Below are 19,625 nucleotides of genomic sequence, written 5' to 3' on the forward strand. Positions count from 1 at the left end.
TTGGTCTGCAGCGTTCTTTTCTTGTAATATCTTTGTCTGGTTTGGGTCTCGGGATAATACTGGCCTCATAGATTGGTTTGGAAATATTCCTCCCTTTTGTATTTTTCAGAAGAGTTGTAAAGAATTGCTATTAATTCTCCTTTAGAGTTTGATAGAATTCACCAGGAAGCTGTGATTCTGAGTTTCTCTTGGAGTATAAATGTTTTTAATTGCTACTGATTCCGTCTCTTTCCAGGTCTGTTACAGGTCTATTCAGGTTTTCTATTTCTTTTCAAGTAAGTTTTGGTAGTTTGAGTCTTGGTAGGAATTTTTCCATTTCGTCTAGGTCGTCTGGTTTGTGTACAGTGACTTATAGCTTCTTGTCTTTTGTTTACCTGCATAGTTAACTTCGCCAGTGTTCTTCATTTCCTCATGAGGATATATGTTTCTGTTTAGTGCTTCATTTCAACCTGAAGTACCCCCTTTAGTATCTCTTATAGGGAAGATCTGCTGTGATGAATTTTCTTTGGTTTTTATCTGTGAATGTCTTAATTTTTGCTTCATTTTCAAAAGGTAGTTTTACTGGATAGAGAGTTCCTGGTACACAGTACTTCTTTTCATACTTGGACTATGCCGTCCCACTGCCTTCTGGTCTCAGTTATTTCTGATGAGAAATTAGCTGTAAATATTAGTGAGGATCCTTTGCACATGATGAGTGCCTTCTCTCTTGCTGCTCTCAAGATTCTGTCTTTCTTTTTGGCTTTAAACAGTTTGTTTATGATGTGTTGAGGTGTGAAGCTCTTTTAGTTTATCCCGTTTGGGGTGTTTTTTTTTTTTTCTTTTTTTAGCTTCTTGAATATGTAAATCAATGATTTTCATCAAATTTGACAAGTTTCTGGCCATGAGGTCTTCATGTGTCCTTTCTGCCTCTTTCTGTCCCTCCTCTCCTTCTGGGACTCCCTCATGTGTATGTTGGTTTGCTTAATGTGGTCCCATAGGTCCCTGAAGTTCTGTTCATTTTCTTTTTTTTTTTTCTTTCTGTTTCTGTGATTCGTTAGTCTTAAGTGAACTATCTTTCAGTTCTGTCATTCTTTCTTCTGTCTGCTCACACCTGTTTTGAGGTCCTTTATGAATTTTTTTATTCCAGTTATTAACATTTTAAACTTTTCTATTTGGTTATTTTCAAAATTACTTCTACCTCTATTTTGATATTCCCTATTTGGTGAGACAACAATCTCATGTTTATTTTTTGTTGATGATTTCCTTTATTGCCATATTTAAAGTAGTTAATTTAAAATCTTTGTCTCATTAGTTCCAAATCTGAGTTTCCTCAGAAAAACTTTCTATTGATTGCCTTTTTTCTTGTGTATGAGCCATGCTTTCTTATTTCTTTTTTGCTAGTTTTCTTGTTTGTTTTATGGAAGAGAGAATTTTCAGAGGTTCTTACTCTGTCATTTTCTCTGAAGTCACTAAAATCTCCACTTTTTAGTTGATTATGCTTTGACTTATTGAAATGAATGTGTTTTGAGGATCTCGTTATCTCTAGATATAAATCCTTTGTTTTCTAATTAAATGTGTTTTGGAAAAAGGAGTTCTTCCCTGTTTCAAATATGATTGGAATTTTCCAGAAGGTAGAACTGCAAATAAAGCAGAAGTATCTGGCCAAGCCATTCATCTGCTTTTTAGGATTGAGGTCTAGATAGTGAGGAGATGGTGACTAACTCTCTTTTCTGAGGTAGCAGGTCCTAACCTTAGGCTTGTTGTTTTTTGATGACACACTCAGCTTTCAGCTAAAGCTCTGGAAAATCCTCTTCTAACAGAATGCAGAGTCTGGATGAGCCTTGGACTGAAGAGGAGGGGGACGGCTCAGACCACCCATACTACAACAGCATCCCAAGCAAGACGCCTCCTCCAGGGGGCTTCGTGGATGTGCGGCTGCACACCAGACCCCATGCCCCTGACACAGCGCAGGTAAGTCGTGTACTTCTTCTTCTTCTTTTTTTTTTTTTTAAAGATTTTATTTATTTATTTGACAGAGAGAGACAGCCAGCGAGAGAGGGAACACAAGCAGGGAGAGTGGGAGAGGAAGAAGCAGGCTCCTAGCGGGATCACGCCCTGAGCTGAAGGCAGACGCTTAACAACTGCGCCACCCAGGCGCCCCAAGTCGTGTACTTCTGCCTGGGTTGTGGCCACCTGAGCTTTATTTCCTTTCATCTTCTTCCACTTGATTGGCAGGCTGGCCTTCTGTCCAGTCTTTGACAGAATAACTCAGGTGTTAATCAGATGTCTTGGACCTATATTCTGATTCTGGAGGTGCGAGTCTGGGGGTCTCCTCTCCATCCTGGGACAAATCCCATTATACTGGGAGCTCAATGAGGATAAGAAAGAGTTCAAGACTTTTAAAAGACCTGGGGGTGCCTTGTGTTCCCTGAAAAGAGAGTGGATGTGGGCCTTTAATATGATGAGAATTTTATGAGCTTTCACTTTTTCTCATTTCCTTGATTTTTCCTCCAACTCAACATTCCAGTAAGTCAATTCCTCTTTAGAATTACAGTATCTCTATTGAGTTACAGAGAATTTTTTTGATGTCACCTACTTTGTGCGAATAACAATGATACTAATAAAATTGGCAAAAATAACAGTGACATCAAGTGTCAGAGCTCTGATGTGGAGATGGACGGGGTGGACTTGGCCAGGTGTGTGTGATTGTGGGAGGTATGTTCTGACACAGAGAAACTCCCCAGCCAAAATTTACGAGGGATGGGGCTGCATTAAGAGGGCTCCATTTTCGACCACACGTAGGGAGGGTTGGTGGCGGAAAATGAAAGCAGGATGGGCATGTGTAGTTTTGAAGTGATGCAGCCTCTTCCTCGCACCCACGCAAACCTATTTCCCAAATCCTAATGCCAACCGTGAGGCATGAAGGGAAAAGTGGGCGTAATTGGGAAAGCAACCAACCCTCCGTTGGGGTCCCTTGTACTGCACTATGGCTTTTAGCAATGGGGAAGAGGAAGAGGATGCTTTTCTTTTTGTGTATTTACATGTGTCTATAGTTTGCAGGAAAAGAGCAAACTTACTACCAGGGGAGACACTTAGGAGACCCATTTGGCGAAGACTGGCAGCAAACACCTGTCAGGCAAGGTGAGAGGCAAGGTGAGGCAGGCCAGGCTTGGCATACTCTTGCTCCTGCTAGGAGGTCCCCTGGAGGCACTGCCTGTGGATGGGGGTCCTCGATCACATGCCCACCCTGGGCCTCCTGTGCGGAGCCTGGGGCGTGAGTCCTGCTCTGTTTGTGAGGAAGGGTGCCTGGCACTGCACTGCTAGAATGGGGTTGATCTACAAAGCATCCATTTACACTTACGGGCAAAACCGGGCAATTTAAATGAGGCTTGTGGTTCTCCTGCTCTGTTCCTTGTTCTGGCGCCTTTGTAAAGGGGATAAGGGGACCCAGGCAGCCTCTGCCCCGCTATGCCTGCTCCACTGCCCCACCCAGGTCAGGGCCAGAGTCTCGGCCAGGCCCTAGCGATCACGTGTCCACCCTCGCGGGCTGCCCGGTTGCATTTTGACAAGAAGGCTGGGAAACAGTCCTGGCCAGAACACAACAGTGGTGACAGGGTCCGAAAAGGGGCATTTAGCCAATGGGGACCCGCAAGAGAAATTCTCTAACAGACAGCCCGTAGAATCATCTCCATGCAGGGTGGGGCGGCTTACTGGCAGATGTGCCAATGACCACCCTTTCTGTTGTAAGAGAAGAGAGGGCTCGTTTTCTTGTTGCAGGGTCCTCGGACATCTACAGCATGCCGGAGGGGAGAGTGCACTTGGCCCCTGGAGAAGCCCCCACCTACGTGAACGCCCAGCACCTCCCAGCGCAGGCCACGCCAGCCTCGGGCAGCAGCACAGAGAGCAGCCCTCGGAAGGACCTCTTTGACATGAGTGGGTTGCCATTCGTCTGCGTTTCCTGTCTTCTGAGGTTGCTTTCTGCAGTGCCTTCTTCTATTGAAACCTGGGCAGTTAGCATGCTTTCTGCTAGCAGGGTTCGGATGAACAGTGAGGGCTGTCTGCACTTTTCTGGGTTGTGATTGGGCTTTTCAAGGCTTTGAACTTGGCTGACCTCTGCTTTGGGATGACAGCCCTCTCTGAGGTCCGGAGGCAGAGCAATTTCCCCTCTTTTTGGAACTGACATTCCTCTTGAAGAGCTGCACATGCTTTGAGACAAATGATTTACACACACACAAAGCACTGGTTTATTCACTTAAATAATAGTTGGTAAGGATGCCGAGGTGAAATGCACGCCCCTTCTCCACAGAGCCCTCAGGCTGTTGAGCAGGACCAACATGTAAGCAAGAAAGAGCGATACACCCTCTCCCGCGCACATACATGCTCGCTCTTTTGTGCGCACACACACACTTGCTCTCCCGTGTGCACACATGTTCACTCTCTCATATTCCTGTCCGTTGAGCACCTAGTGTGGGTCACATACCATTCTGCTTCCTGGGGTCTGTAGGAAAGCAAGGTAGAGGGTCTCATGGAGCGTAGGTAAGCATGGTGTGTTCGCAGGTAGCAACAAGTGCCCTGGTGAACCCCAAAACAGGATGAGGAGTGTGACAGGAAGCTCCTCAGCAGTGCAGCGATGCATGCTGTGGACCTGCGGTTTGTCGTGTAGACTGGGATGAGTAAATCTCCATGAACTGGGTAAAGAAAGTGGGAACTGTTGCTAAGGAATTCTGAAGGAGCTTCCTGAGTTCACAAAGAGCTTTACATCCCCATATTGCTTTGTCAGCTCCCTGAGAATTTTACAGGCTGAAGAAATTCCTTGAGAATTTAACAAGTGTCTACCATGTGCAGAAATATTTAATTTCTGCAACAGTCCTGCAGGTAGCTACCATTATTACCACTCTGTTACAGAGGAGAAAACGCAGGCTCCTTGAGGCTGGCCAAGGCAGGCTTGCTGGTGCAACACGCGCTGTCTGTGGTGCTGTGGGTAAATGAGGGTGTGCTTGAGTGCTGCTACGATCAGATGGCCTCCTGACGACAAAAGTCTGTTTCTCCTCCGCCACTTTGGTTTCCTGGACAGTGGATTCCCATTCTGACTTGCAAATATCACTGCAACAGAAGAACTGGGGACTCTTGGGTCTTGGAGGCACCTTAATGATCATCTAATCAAATCCCATCTCTTAAAAAATGTATTAACAGCCACAGAAGTATGAAGCGACTTTCCCAAGATGCAGAGCAAAGTGGTGGCTCTCTGAGCATGTGCTCCAGCTGTAATGTTGTCTCCCAACTGCAATTTGGTACCAGTATTTATGGTCAATTTTCACTGTTTAATTTAGTCAGTTTACCAGTGGCTCCTGGCCCCAGAGCCTGAGGAGAGGTAGATAAGACGAGGTTTGAGAAAAATGAGAACCAGAGCCACCCTTTGTCATCCATCCATTTCTACACCTGCTCCCAAACCAGCGAAGGGGAGACAAGAAGAAGAAAGGGCCCTGGAGAGGGTAATTTCTATTGAAAAGTCTGGAAAAAGAATTAAGCCAGCATTCTGTGTTGTTTCTCTTAAACCACCAGAGCTAAATAATGATGGTGGTGGTGATGGTGCTGCTCCTGGTACTGATGGTAGTAGTGGTGATGGTGATGGTGGTGATTGTGGTGATGGTGATGGTGGTGATGATGGTGATGGTGGTGATGATGATGGTGATGATGGTGATGATGATAATGATGGTGATGATGGTAATGGTGGTGATTATGTGGTAATAAGGGTGATGGTTGTCATGATGGTGGTAATGGTGGTGATGGTGGTGATGATGATGGTGGTGGTGGTGATGATGGTGTAGAAGTGGTATAATACAACCTTTCAACTACTCCAGGTAATCAGGAAAAAAAGGGATAAAAAACAGAAATTCTACTTTTAGGCAATAGTTTAAATCTGCTTTTACTCCCAGATTTGTGAACAATTTAGCAAGTATCAAGATGCCCTGATTTGGGTTTCATTTATTCATCTGACTCCTGCCCATCTTCTACTAACAATTGGTCTCCTTCTAGAGCATTTGTTGAATATTTGTGGGTATGGACTATATCCCAGGAACAATGTTGAACTTAGGGGACATAGTTGTGCTCAAAGAGAACCGTTCCCATTCCCGTGGTGCTGGCATTGTGCTGCTTGGCAACATGGTCCCGTGTCGTCATCATCACACCTTACACTGTGTGGCACCATGTGCATTTTCGAGTGCTTTTCTACATATTACCTCATTTGAAAATGGAGAGTTGAGGTTTCATCAGATGTCCCTGGGGACTTTTTGTGTTGCTGTTGTCTGTTGCCCATGGTGGGAAGTGTACCCTGAAGGACGCACAGTCATGCTCGAGCTCAGAAAGTCACACAGGAGCCTTTTTCCACAGAGGAAACAAGCGAAGGCCAAGGGGAGGTGGCACTCCTAACTGGGGCAAGTCACACAAAAGGCACCCCAAAAATGTCAGTTTACTTCTCTTTTAAAAATATGCCTGGTGCAAGAATTTTGAAACTAACATCTGATGGTTGGGTATAGGTTTTGCGCTAAATCTAACCTTGCGGATTATCTTTCTGTTCATGTTCATTAGCATTGGCAGGTTTTCATTCAGAAGAAAACAGATTTATTAAAAGGGTAGCCGATGTTCCAGAAGAAGTAGATGGCCTGTAACATGCATGGCCTTGTGCAGTGTGCAAAAGTGAAGTCATTCTAACTGGCTAGACAGGATATGCTTGAATCCTTGGCACGAGGCACAGCATCCAGCTGTCTTGGGAAAGCAGACTCATCAAAAAATCATGCCAGGGTTTAGGCTGTGGTGAATATTACCAGCCAGTTGTTTTTCTGTAGGTTTGTTTCAGGCGGAAGTTGCCATGGCATTTCCATCGATCACATTGTGCATTTTGTCCTTTGTTGTTCTTGGGGTTCACTTGTTTCTGGTGATTGTTGTTGACAGAACCTTTTGAAGATGCTCTCAGGAACCAGTCCTTGGGGCCTGTGCTGAGCAAAGCAGCCTCTGTGGAGTGCATCAGCCCCGTCACCCCGAGAGCCCCAGATGCTAAGATGCTGGAGGAGCTAGAAGGGGAGCCTTGGTACCAAGGGGAGATGAGCCGGAAGGAGGCTGAGGGCCTGCTGAAGAAAGATGGGGACTTCCTGGTCAGGAAGAGCGCCACAAACCCAGGCTCCTTCGTCCTCACGGGAATGCACAACGGCCAGGCCAAGCACCTGCTGCTCGTGGACCCGGAAGGCACGGTGAGCAGGGGGCAGGACAAGACCTGCCTCCTTAGAACGGTCTCCCCTTGGTCTCTGAGCTAGATGACCACGCTTTCCCTCCATTAGCCATGCATGCTGGCTGAGGTCCTGGCGGCCAGTCTTCTGGGACGCGGGAGCCCAGATGCAGAGGGCTTGTAAATTCAGGCCAGAGCGGGGCTCGAGCTTGGAAAATCACGAGGGCCTGGGGTGAAAGATTTAACGCTGATGTCCTTTACAATAAATAAATACAAATTCTGAGAAAGTCTTCCTGTCCAATACATTCTTAGTGGATATGGAAGTGCAAGGGTCCTGGGCTTTCAATATTTACCTCAAGTATCTCCAAAAGTTGAATCACTGAGTTTCTGTTCCTAGAGTATACGCTGTGGTGAGGCCATACATAAAACCCCTATTAATTGGCCTCTTGCTATCCCACTCAGGGAAGTCACGCCTCGTTACAGTGAGTTTGACTGTTCCTGGCAGCACGGTCATGTCTGAAGAGCTCTGTGGGTTTGCCTGAATTTCCCATCTTCCAGCTAACAAAGAGATTTGACTTGATCTTGGCACAGTCCAAGAATTGTTAAGTTTAATAAATATAATGACTTTAACTGAACCATTAAATAAATTCCAGGATTGTTGTTTAAAACCTGTTATCCGGTGAAAACAAAGATGCTGGTAGCATGAACAAATAGTAGCTAAGAGCATTGCCTGCCCTGATTGATGGGTAGGGACGAAGCTTCAGTCTTCGGTTGGACTTGAACGCAATTTAATTTAATTTGGTGGCGGGGCACATGACCTAATTTATGGCTTCAGGTGTCTGCACCTCAGCTCTGTGCATCCTCCACCCCCCCGCCCGCACCTGGACAACCCCTCCCTGGGAATGTAATGTGACTCCTTACAACCCACCTTCTTTGGTCATGGGGATTTTTCCCACATAAGTACATTAGGGAAAATGTATACTGTTTGTTTGTGCGTCTTAGAAATTTGCAAACATAATACTGCTCCTCAAACCCCATTTCATTTCTTTGGTTTTTCCTTCTGCACATGTTTTTGAGATCTGTCTGTAGTGCTTTCTGTACACGGAATCGTCCCTTGGCTGGGCTGCTTGGTGTCCCCCGTCTGCGGCCACACGTCACTTGTGGAAATCTCTCGGGAAGGGCTGAAGGCACTAGGAAGCCTCCTGCTTGTTTCCCCACGATGGTCTTTCTGGGGCACATCCCAGGACTGGGGTTTGTGCTCACAGGATATGCGTACAGTTAGTATCACCAGGGGCTTGCGTTTGCTTTCAGAATGGCTGGACTACCAGGGAGGGGGGCAGCAGCCAAGTGTCAGGGTTCCCCCCTCGTCCTCCTCAATGTTGTCCTCCCAGTGTGGTGAATTGGGGGTGGGGGGTGGTGGGGAGGAAAGCGTGTCTCGGTGTTGGCTGTGTTGTCCTTCGACCCCACGTCCACAGGTTCCTCCTGGAAGCATCACGTTCCTGCCTTTCCCCCGCATTTCTCTTCTTAACTTCTCCCTGGACTCTCTTGCTGAGTTTCTCAAACATAGACTCTCCATACGAACTCTCCCATTTTTTCACTATTGGATCATCTTGTCCATGATGTTCTCCACCAAACAAAAGTTTCCCTTTTATAAAGATCTATGGTCTTGAGTTTTAGAGGATTTCCTCACCCGTGGTCACAGACATACCATGTTCTTTATATTTTCTTCGTTTGGCTTTGGAAGCTTTATTTTTCACATTTACGTTTTAATTCTGACTAGAGGTATTTCAAAGATGACCTAAGATAGGGACCCGACATTGTTTAGATCGCCAGGCAGTGAGCCAACGTTGGGTCATATGGATGGTCCTTGTGTTACTCACTCCGCACTCCGCGTGTCCAGCTGTTTCTCGAGTGTCCACCCTGTTCTGTCCAGCTGACCGTTCAGTCCTGGTACAAGTACCACGCCTTTTGGTCATCATGGCTTTGAAACAGGCTTAACACCTTCCTCTTGAAACTCCTTTTTGTATTCTCTGTTGTAGCTGTTCTCAGATCTTTTTTCCTTTTTGTTCTGGTTTTTAGAGTCAGTTTATCTAGGCACCGAAAATGCATGATTTTGGTAGGACTGGCGTTGAATTTACAGAGGAGTTTCAGGGAGCGCTGACACTTTTCAGCATTAAATCATCAAGTCCATTAATATGTCATGAGTCTCTGCTTATTTAGTGTCAAGGTGTCCTTTGTTAGAATTTAAAAATTCTCTCCAGATTGTTCTTGTGCTTGCTTTGTTTCGTTACTTCCTAGAGTGTCTGGTTTCAATGTTGTTGTAAGTGGTGTGTTATTTTGGTTACGTTTTCTCCAGTGATTGCTGCAGGAGAGGAATGTGTTGTGATCTCATGCCCAGAAATCTTGCTGATTGCAGTGGTTTTTCCGGAACGGTGGTCGTGCCATGGCAAACACTGACAGCTGTGTCTCCTGCCTTCCAGCTTCTGACCCTGTGGGATGGTCTCACCTCACCGCGCTCACCGGGTGCCCATGGGCGTTGACCGGGAGGGGGCGCCCTTGTCTTGTTCCCAGCATGAGTAGGGCTGTTGGAGGCTTTGTTCCATTAAGGATGATGTAAGCTTTTGGTAGACTGTCTTCAAGAGCCGAAAGGATCTTATTCCCTCATTCATTCACTCACTCCCCAACAGTGCACCGAATAGCTACTGAATCCAGGCATTGGTTTTGACACCTGGGCTACAGCCGAGAACCAGTTACAAAACAATTTCTGCTTGTGTGGAATTCGTACGTGTTAATTTCTTAATTACTTTTGTCATATTGGGTTTTATCAAATGCTTCGTGAGCATTGTCTGAAGTAATGCAATAATAATGTGGTCACTTCTTGAGTCTGTGAACGTGGGGATTTGCACAGGCAGGTTTTCTGATGCTACGTCCCGGCATGAGCCCTGCTTCGTCCTGACATAGCCTTCAGGAGCTGCGTTGCTGGGTTTGGGGATCTAACACTGACTTTCGGATGTCTCCATTGGTGCTTCCTGAGGCCCGTCTTCACTGTCTTTGCTGCCTTTACCGTGTGCTACTCATCTGGTCGGGGTGTCAACATTATAGGGCTCTGTTCACCTCTTACAACAAGCTAGGTTCACTCTGGATCAGAGAAGCCTTCCCTCCCCGTCGCATCTCATAGAATCACCCAGACAGCCCCGATTTCCGCACAGTGATTTATTTTGACCTTGAAGCCCTTCTCACAAACCACTCATTTATTTGTTAACCTGCTTATTGGTTTTCCCCACTAGACTGTCACCTCTGTGAGGGGAGCAGCCTTAGTCACCGCATTACCCCAGCACATAGAACAGTGCTGGGCACATCGTGGGTAGTCGACATGCACGTGGCCAGTGAAGGCTCAGAGGGACGTGGGGCTTTCTCGGGAGCTGAGAGCCCCAGAGACCACGTGGTGCTAAGGGGCCCCGCTGCTGATGGGAGTGTCTGTCTAGAATCCGTGCAGAGTGATTCCCATTTGCAAGGGCTCCTGCTAAGGCATCTCTGTTGTCTGAAAGAAAATACCAAGCAATTCTGTGAAAATATAAAGATTGTCGTTGAAACTTTTAGGTATTTTTTAAAGATGAGAAGTTCGCAATTTACCTAAATTATACCGTCTCATAGAGCAAAGACAGTCAATGTTTTATGTACTCGGTCCTTATAGACGAAAGGACGATTAAGGAAAGACAGGTAGGACCACTACTCTACACACGCACGCGGGGGGCAGGGCAGTGCAGATGGTGAGGGGAGCCAGGCTGCGGCCATGAGCTCGCAGGTGTTCGAGCAAGTCACGACCCCAGGCTATGCTGTCCACACGGCTTTAATTTCGGAGGAGAAATGTGTAGTGCCGCTGAGAAAATCTGTAAGTCCCACCTCCTAATAACTGTTCCTTTGGGAGGCTTTTTGCTGGATCTGTTGATCCTGTTTAATTGATCCAGTGAAGGAAGGCTTCAGCTGAGAACGACGTAGTCACAAATGCAATGTCGCTTCCTTGCTGTTAGGACACCAAAATAGACGATGAACACATTCTCTTCAATATTTATTCATCTGATTTTCATGGTAATTGGTTGGTCCCTGACTATAAAGGGGGAAACTTGGCAGAACAGATTACTCAGAGAAATAAGGATGCAAAACAGTTCTGAGTCTAAATTTACTGCCGAGTACACCAACCTGGGTGCCTTCGCGCTGCACACTGATGGTGCAAGACGGGGGCTCCTGGGGTCGCTGGAACCTCGGGGGATGAGGAGGGCGGGGTCGGGGCTCCTGAGCTCCTGGGCAGCTGTGGGACCGCATGGGCCGTGGCTGGCTCCAGCTCTGCAGGAGCAGCTCCGGAGATGGAGTCTGGAGAGCTGCTTTTTTCTGCAACATCTTCACTGTCGTTCAGTCAGACCTCTCGAGTCTAAGATATTCTCTGAGGCCCCTGTCCCGGATTCATCCCTTTGGCTGGAGGGGCCGGTAGAGCGGGGGCAGGGGGGGGGGCACGTGCTTGCATTTGAATGAGCCAGGGCTGGCCCACCTGCACCCATGGCTGGTGTTCCGTGGACTTCCCAGACGTGGTCTCAGGGTGTGGCACCTTTGAAAAGCACAAGCCGGGCTTTGCCTTCCGGAAATCACAAAACAATGGCAACCGTCCAACACCCCACGTTTATTAGGATTTTATTTTATTCTGAGAGTAATGAAGAAAACAAATCGCCCCATCCCACCACTTGAGAAAAAGCCTTGTTATTTTAAAATTCCCTTTGTCTCAGGCAGACTAGGCTGTGCTGAATTAACAAATGACGTGGGACGTCTCACTGGTTCGAGCTGCCGGTGTGTGTCAGGAGCTCTCCTGCCCCTTGGGTCCTTGGTTGGGTGATTCAGGTCCTGGGGGGGCCTCCGTCTCCCGGGTCCGCCTTGTCAACCCGGGGGCTCCAAAGAGAAGAGAGGAGTGGAGAGAGCGGGGCTGTCAGTGGCCTCGCTGGGGACTCTTCAGCTCACACAGACCTGACTGCAGGAGACACGAGAGCCGTGCAAGGTGCCTGGTGGGGTAGGGCCATCGTGTCTTTTAACTTCATGTCGACATAACACCTGCAAAGTGTAACCGAGCAAGAAGTCATGGAGGCTTGGATGGGAAGTGACAGCCCGGGCGGCTCACCCCGTCAGATCCGGATCCCGAGCAGCAGGTGCAGACAGACTCTGTCTTTGGGTGCCGTTATCTTACACTGTCAATTCTTGATGTTCCCTCTGAAAATGAAAGGCTAGCTCGTTTTTCAATTTTTGACGGGTGTTTCCGTTGTTCCAGGTCTTCTCTGTGCCTGCACATAGACCGAGGCTGTGTTGCTCCAACAGCCTCCGTCCCTTCCGTCCTGCCTGCTCTTCCTCCCGCTCTGTCTCTGTCTTCCGCACCTTCGGTGTTTCCTGAATGCACAGATGTAGAGACAAAGGAGTAACGACCTCCCAACGTAGCTATCACTGGCTGCAAAGTTGACCAGTACTGACCTGATCTCGCTTCGCCCCATCTATCTGGGGGAGGGAGGATATCTTCTGAAAGTGCAGTACAGCTTCTTCTCCGGGATGATCTGAGGCTACCTCACTCAAATGCCCCATCACCCTGGGTACTGCAATAAGCTGGACGAAGGGGGGCACTGGACCGGCTTCTCCCCTTCGGACTCTCCCCTTCTCTTGTAATTATTAAATACTTGGGGGGAGGCATCGTGCAGCTACGGAAATACCCTCTTCCCAACCAGACTTCACCCTGTTCATGAACTCGTTTTTATCCGTGTGGTTCATGGCTCCCTGTGTGGTTTAGTGGGTTAGTGCCGGCTGCTCTATTCGCGTCCTGCACCTTCGCGTGGGTTCCGGTGTCCCTCTGACACGGCCTTGTTTTTTTGCACCTTCCTCCTTCACACACCCAGCAGTATGACAGCGTCGTCTTCCTCCGCTGCAGCCCTGCAATCAGCCACTTTTCCGAAGGAACCCCGGCCTGGTTCTTCCTCACGTTGAGGGCGGGGCTGCTCCTGCAGCTCGAGACGGACAGATTGGTGCAGACACGGGTGTGCGTGCACACCGGCACGCGTACATATCTGTGTCCATTTCTGTGTCTCTGTGTGTTAGAAATCGTATGTTCACAACAATTCTTCCAATCCCAGTCTGATATCACAGAGTTCATCCGACTTTTTTCTTTTTCTACATTTGTAACTCTCTTCTCCAGCAACGAGAAGCCTGACCCCTCAGCCTTAGTGTTTTCACCTGTTTGGTTAACTCTCCTGTACAACACGCCCCCCCAACAGCCGCTGCCCCTCCCCTTGTGGACGCCGCCCTCACCCTGTGGGGGCACCAGCTTCCCTGCCCGGCTGTTCCCCGTGGGCTCCCTGTCCCCCTGAGCATGCTCTGACCGCCCCTTCCCAGCCCTGATGCCCACAAGGGCTGCCCACCCCTGCCTGGCGCCACTGCCTCTGACACCCCACACCTGTCTCAAGGCATGCTCCTGACTCCGCCCAGACGCCAGTCTCCCGTGGGGGCAACTGGGACCACCTCCAACCCAAGCACAGACATCTGTCTACCTCCTTGGCGTTTGGACTGGTCGTTCATTCAGAAAGGAAAGGCAATGGAGAGCAAGGGGAGGGAGGAGCTTTCCAGAGCATTTGATAGCATATCCAGGCATCCTGCCGTCCCTCTGGTGAATACTTCAGCATGGTCTCCTCCAACAACAACACGACATCATTGTTATAGCCGGCGAAACTAAAGATAGTTACTCAACATATTCAAATTTCCCTGAGTATCTCAAAGATGTTCTTTGTATAGTACGTTTGTTGGAATCGGAATTCCAACGTGGTCCAAGTGGTGCATCTTACTCCAGTTTCCTTCCGTCTCCCCTGACACCAGTGATTTGTTTGCGCGACTAGACATGTATTTGTCTGTAGAATATCCCACATTATGATTTGGGTTGTTGTGTCCCCTGTGGCTTCATTTCCCTGCTTCTCTGACCCCCAGATTTTCTACCAACTGATAGACTCTGAGGCTTTAAAAACAGCCTCAGGGGGATATAATTCACACACACAGCCATTTGAAGTGTAGGATTCAGTGCTCGTTAGTATATTCACAGATGTGTGCCTCCGTCACCGCAGTCCATTTGGAACACGATTATCCCCTGCAAGAGGAACGCGACAGGGTTCGGCCGCCACCTCGCCAGCCTCCCAGCCCCTAGTCCTTTAGTCTCCCCGGGTTCTCCCTTCTGGACTTCCCTCTGAATAGGATCACATAAATATGTAGACTTTTGCACCTAACCTCTTGTCCTGAGTGTAGTGTTTTCCAGGCTCGTGCACGTTGTGGCACGTGTCAGCAGCTCATTCCTTCCTGTGGCCAAATAATGTTCCACCTACGGACAGACCACGTTTACTTGTGACGGGTCTGCTGATGGATGTTTGGCTGTTACGAACAACACTGTTGCCAACACGGTGTCCACGTTTCTGTGGGGACGTATGCGTCCATTCCTGTTGGATCTATACCTTGGAGTGCCGTTGTTGGGTCGTAGGGTAACTCTATAATCTGTCACTCGAGGAACTGTCAGATGGTTTTTCAAAGCAGCTGCACCATTTTCTGTTCCAACTTACAGCGTGCGAGGGCTCCAATTTCTCTCTGCTGCTCCTACCCTTGTCATTGTCCGGTGTTTCGATTCTGTCGTCTTTGTGGGTGGGAAGTGGTACACCATTGTGATTTTCACTTGTGTTTCTCCCTGATGATTAATAATGTCAAGCATCTTTTCAGGTGCTTATTGGCTTTTTATGCATCCACTTTGGAGAAATGTCTATTCACATCCTTTGTTAGTTTTTTTTCTTTCTTCTTTTCAAATTTTTTATTGGGGTAAAATACATATAACATAGAATTTACCACCGAAACCAGTGCTGAGTGTAGAGTCCACTGGTATGGATACAACTGTCCCCATCAGCCGTCTCCAGAACGTTCCTCATCTTGCAAAACTGAAACTCTGTCCCCATTAAATAACTCCCTGTCCCCTCCACCCCCAGCACCAGGCATCCGCTGTTATACTTTCCGTCTCTATAAATTTGACTCCTCTGAGGACCTCATGTGAGTGGCATCACACAGCATTTGTCCTTTTGTGCCTGGCCCATTTCACTCGGCATAGTGCCCTCAGGTATCAGATCTCCTTACTTTTCAAGACTGCGTGTGGTTCCATCGTGTGGATGGACCACATTTTGCTTACCCGTTCAGCAGTTGTTCGATGCGTGTGTTGCTGCCACATTTTAACTACTGTGGAAAACATGGCTGTTAACAAAATATACAGATATCTGAGACTCTGCTTTAACTTTTCAGGTAGCCTCCTAGAAGTGGAATTGTTGAGTCACATGATAATCCATTAACAAACATTTTTTGAGAAACCATCAGTTTACAGTGACTGCACCATTTTACCTTCTCACCGACAGTACACAGTACACGAGGGTTCCGATTTCTCTGCATCCTTGACCACACTTGCTGTTTTCTGGTTTTTGGACAGTAGCCATCCTAATGAGATGATATTGTAGTTTTGATCTGCATTTCCCTGGTGATGAGTGACATTGAACATCTTTTCCTGTGCTGCTTGATCATATGTAGATCTTCTTTGAAGAAATGTCAGTTCGAGTTCTTTGCGCATTTTTGAATCAGGTTGTTTGTTTTTTTATTGTTGAGTTTTAGGAGAACTTTATGTATTCTGGCTATTAATCCCTTATCAGACGGGATGCACAATTTATAAATTTATCCCCCCATTCTGTGGGTTGCCTTTGTACTCTGTTGATAGTTCTTTTAATGCACAAAACTTTACAATTTTCATGACACCCAATTTGTCTGGTTTTTCTTTTGTTGTACCATATCTAAGAAACCATTGCAAATTCAATGTCTTGAAGTGTTTGCCCTGTGTTTTCTTCTAAGAATTTTAAGTTTTACATTTAGGTATTTGATCCATTTTGAGTTAATTTTTGCACGTGGCATTAGCTCTGGATACTTCATTCTTTTATATGTGGATCCAGTCTTCCCAGCACCATTTGCTGAAAAGATTGTCCCTTTCCTATTGAATGGTCCTGATACCACAGTAAAAAATCACTTGACCATATATGCTGGAGTTCATTTCTAAGCCTTCTGATCTTTTCCACTGGCTTATATGCCTGTCTTTATATCCATTCCACACTGTTTTAGTTTCGGAATTGGGAAGTGCAAGTACTCCAACTTTGTCAAATTTGTTGGTCTTTTCAAAGAACGAGCTTTTGGTTTCATTGATTTTCTGTATTCCCATTCTCTGTTTATCTCTGCTTTAATCTTTATGATGTCCTTTCTCCTGCTTGCTTCAGGATTAATGTGCTTCCTTTTTTTTAGTGTCTTAAGGTGGGAGGTTAGGTTATTTGTGAGTTTCTAAATTTTCCTCCTGCTGTTGGGGAAAATGAGTGCTCGTGTGGGACAAGGTATTGATTAGAAGGGTGTAAGCAATTGGCATACAAGGTCGCAAGGTTGACTCTTGGCATTGTAGCCCCTGGGGCCTGATGCGAGCCTGGCATTGTCTGGTACTGTGTCCATTGGGTCTAGGAAGGACATGAACTTCACCCTAATTTCAAATCTGGGGGAGGCCAGGCAATGTGGCAGAGTGGGTCTGTATCCCACTTGAGTTAGTGGTATTTGGGCTGGAGCCTTTGGGGGTGGAGTGTCTACAGGTGGATCCAGCCCAAGCTGAGACATTAGACAAAGGGCAGCAGGTCTGAGTATGCAGCCTGTTCCAATGGAACCAGATTTTAATCAGGAAACATCTCTGTCTGATGGCTTTGCCCGAGCCAGCGTGTGACCTTTCGGAAGAGAACAGATATAATCATTCTGTCGTGTGTGGAGTGTACTTGTTAATGTACAATCTCTAAACAGTATTTCTGGGTACTGCTGGGCACCTACTTTAAATGTTCCCAGGCAACTCGAGCCCGCCATACCTAAAGCAAAAGGTATGGGCCCCACCCCCTTGCCCACTGCCCTGTAGATTCCTTCCCCTGGCTTGCCCTACCCCCGAGCCTCAGCCATCAGCACCTTGCTTCTCACGCATGTTTAGTTTTATAAGAAACCACCAAACCAACGTCCAAAGTGGCTTTGGACCACTCTACAGTCCCACCAGCAGTGAGGAGAGCTCCAGCTGCCACATGTGAGGTTGTTGGTGTTCTGGATTTTGGCCATTCTGAAAGGTCTGTAGTGGTGTCTTATTTTAATTTGTGTTTCCCTGATGACGTGTGATACAGAGTACCTTCCCATGTGCTTATTCGCCATCAGTATGTCTTCTTCGGTGAGATCTGGTTGTTTGTTTTCTTATTGTTAGTGTTAAGAGTTCTTTGTATGTTTTGGATACCAGTGCATTGTGATGTGTCTTCAGCAAATATCTCCTTCCAGTCTGTGGCTCTCCTTCTCACTCTCTTGACTGTGTCACTTGTGGAGCAGAAGTTTTTAATTTTAATGAAGTTTATCTTAGTATTTCTTTCATTCATGAATCAGGCCTTTGATGTCGTATCTAAAAAGTCATCACCAAAACCCACGGTCACCTAAGCTTCCCCCTGCGTTATCTTGTAGGAGTTCTACAGTTTCACATTTTACATTTAGTTCTGTGATCCATTTTGAGTTCGTTTTAGTGAAGGGCGTAAGGTCTGGTCTAGGCTCTTTTTTTTTTTTTTCTTCGCGTGTGGACATCCAGTTGTTCCAGCACCATTTGTTGAAAATGCTCTCTTTGCCTTTTATTTCCTTTTTTTATCTTATTGCATAACTAGGACGTCCACTGTGGTGTTGAAAAAGAGTGTGAGACCGGACATCCTGGCCTTGTTCAAGTTTCTCGTCATGAAGGAGGATGTTAGTGGTAGGATTTTTATAGATGTCTTTATCAAGTGGAGGAAGTTCTCCCTGTATTCCTGGTTTACTGAGAGTTTTTATCAGGAATTGGTTGAATTTGGTTAAATGCCTTTTCTGTATCTATTGATATGATCATGCAGTTTTTTGTCGTTAGGCCTAATGATGTGAAGGAGTATGTTAATTGATTTCCGAATATAGAAGCAGCCTTGCATATGCAGGACACACCCCACTCGGTCATGGTGTGTAATTCTTTCTAATCATTGTTGGATTCAATTTGCTAATGTTTTATTGAGGATTTTTGCATCTGTGTTCATAAGAGATGTTGGTCTGTAGTTCTCTTTCCCTGTGTCTTTGTCTGCTTTTGATATTAGAGTAAAACTGGCTTCATTGAGTGAGTTAAGTAGTATTCCTTCTGCTTCTGTTTCTTGAGTGAGATTGTAGGGACTTGGTACAATTTCTTCTTTAAGTGTTCTGTAGAACTCACCAATGAGTCCATCTAGGCCTGGTGCTTTCTGTGTTGGCAGATTATTAATGATTGATTCAGTTTTTTAAATAGACACAGTCTTATTCAGACCATCTATTTCTTCTTGTAAGAGTTTTAGGAGGTTGTGTCTTGCAAGAAATGGGTCCATTTTTATCTGAGTTATCAAATTTGTGGGCCTAGAGCTGTTTCTAGTATTCCTTTATTATCCTTTTAATGTCCACAAGATCCATAGTGATGACCCTTCTTTCATTTCTGATATTAGGGATTTGTGTCCTCTCTCATTTTGTCTTAGCCTGGCTGCAGGCTTATTAATTTTTATTCACCTTTTTGAAGGACCAGCTTTGAGATCATCGATTTCTCTATTGATTTCCTGTTTCCAATGCCATTGGTTTCTACTCTAATTTTTTATTCTTTCTCTAGTTTCCCAAGGTAAAAGCTTAAATTATTGGTTTCAGATCTTTCTTCTTTTCTGAACCACGGAGTAGGGGGGTCCCTAGAGATAGCTTTGTGGGCTGCAAGTTCTCTGGGCAGGAGCCAGACCGCAGTTTCAGCAAATATTTGTGGGAATGGAGTAAACTGGCCTACTTCTTTGGGCAGTAAATTTATATCATTCACCTCTCCTGTGTGCCTTTGTTTGCATGTGTGTGTTTACGGCAGCCAGCCTACGTACTCTGAAGATGCCGACCAGTGCGCTCTCAGCCTGGGCAACATGTTGGAATCACGGGGTTTTTGTGAAACGCTCTGGTGGCCGAGCCCCATCCCGAGCTCCTGGTGGAGTTGGCCTGGGGCTTACTGAGCACAGTCAGGTGGTTTGGGTGTGAGCCCAGGTTGACACTACTGTCCCAAACACCTCCCTGTCATCAATCCTCATTCACCCCTGTTGCCCCAGAACTTAAATGAGTCTTAATTGCTAAGAAGTGGGAAAAAGAAGTCCAAGTCAAGGCAACACCCCAAGAGTAGTCTCAAGCTGAGCTCCTAGTGCCCCTCACCTCTAAGAAAGGGCCTGCCCATGTCACCCCAGGTGCAGGGGGATCGTGTCCAGAACAGACTGGGAGACTGCTCTGGGCT

At 46.6% G+C, this 19,625-nt stretch overlaps 1 protein-coding gene across 2 annotated transcripts in view; it reads left to right on the forward strand.

Annotated features, from left to right (window-relative positions):
* Nucleotides 1-19,625, forward strand: part of SHC3 (SHC adaptor protein 3) — a 102,908-nt gene that overhangs the window by 82,392 nt on the left and 891 nt on the right. The window contains exons 8-11 of one of the 2 annotated variants that reach the window (XM_040620347.1): nt 1,800-1,950; nt 3,033-3,132; nt 3,757-3,912; nt 6,931-7,226. In XM_040620347.1, the coding sequence (XP_040476281.1) occupies nt 1,800-1,950; nt 3,033-3,132; nt 3,757-3,912; nt 6,931-7,226 (703 nt within the window). The remainder of the gene's footprint in view (nt 1-1,799; nt 1,951-3,032; nt 3,133-3,756; nt 3,913-6,930; nt 7,227-19,625) is intronic. The other variant, XM_040620348.1, reaches the window with a different exon arrangement.

The sequence above is a fragment of the Ursus maritimus genome, unplaced genomic scaffold, assembly GCF_017311325.1.
Source record: "Ursus maritimus isolate PB19 unplaced genomic scaffold, ASM1731132v1 scaffold_34, whole genome shotgun sequence".
Classification (NCBI taxonomy): Eukaryota; Metazoa; Chordata; class Mammalia; order Carnivora; family Ursidae; genus Ursus; species Ursus maritimus.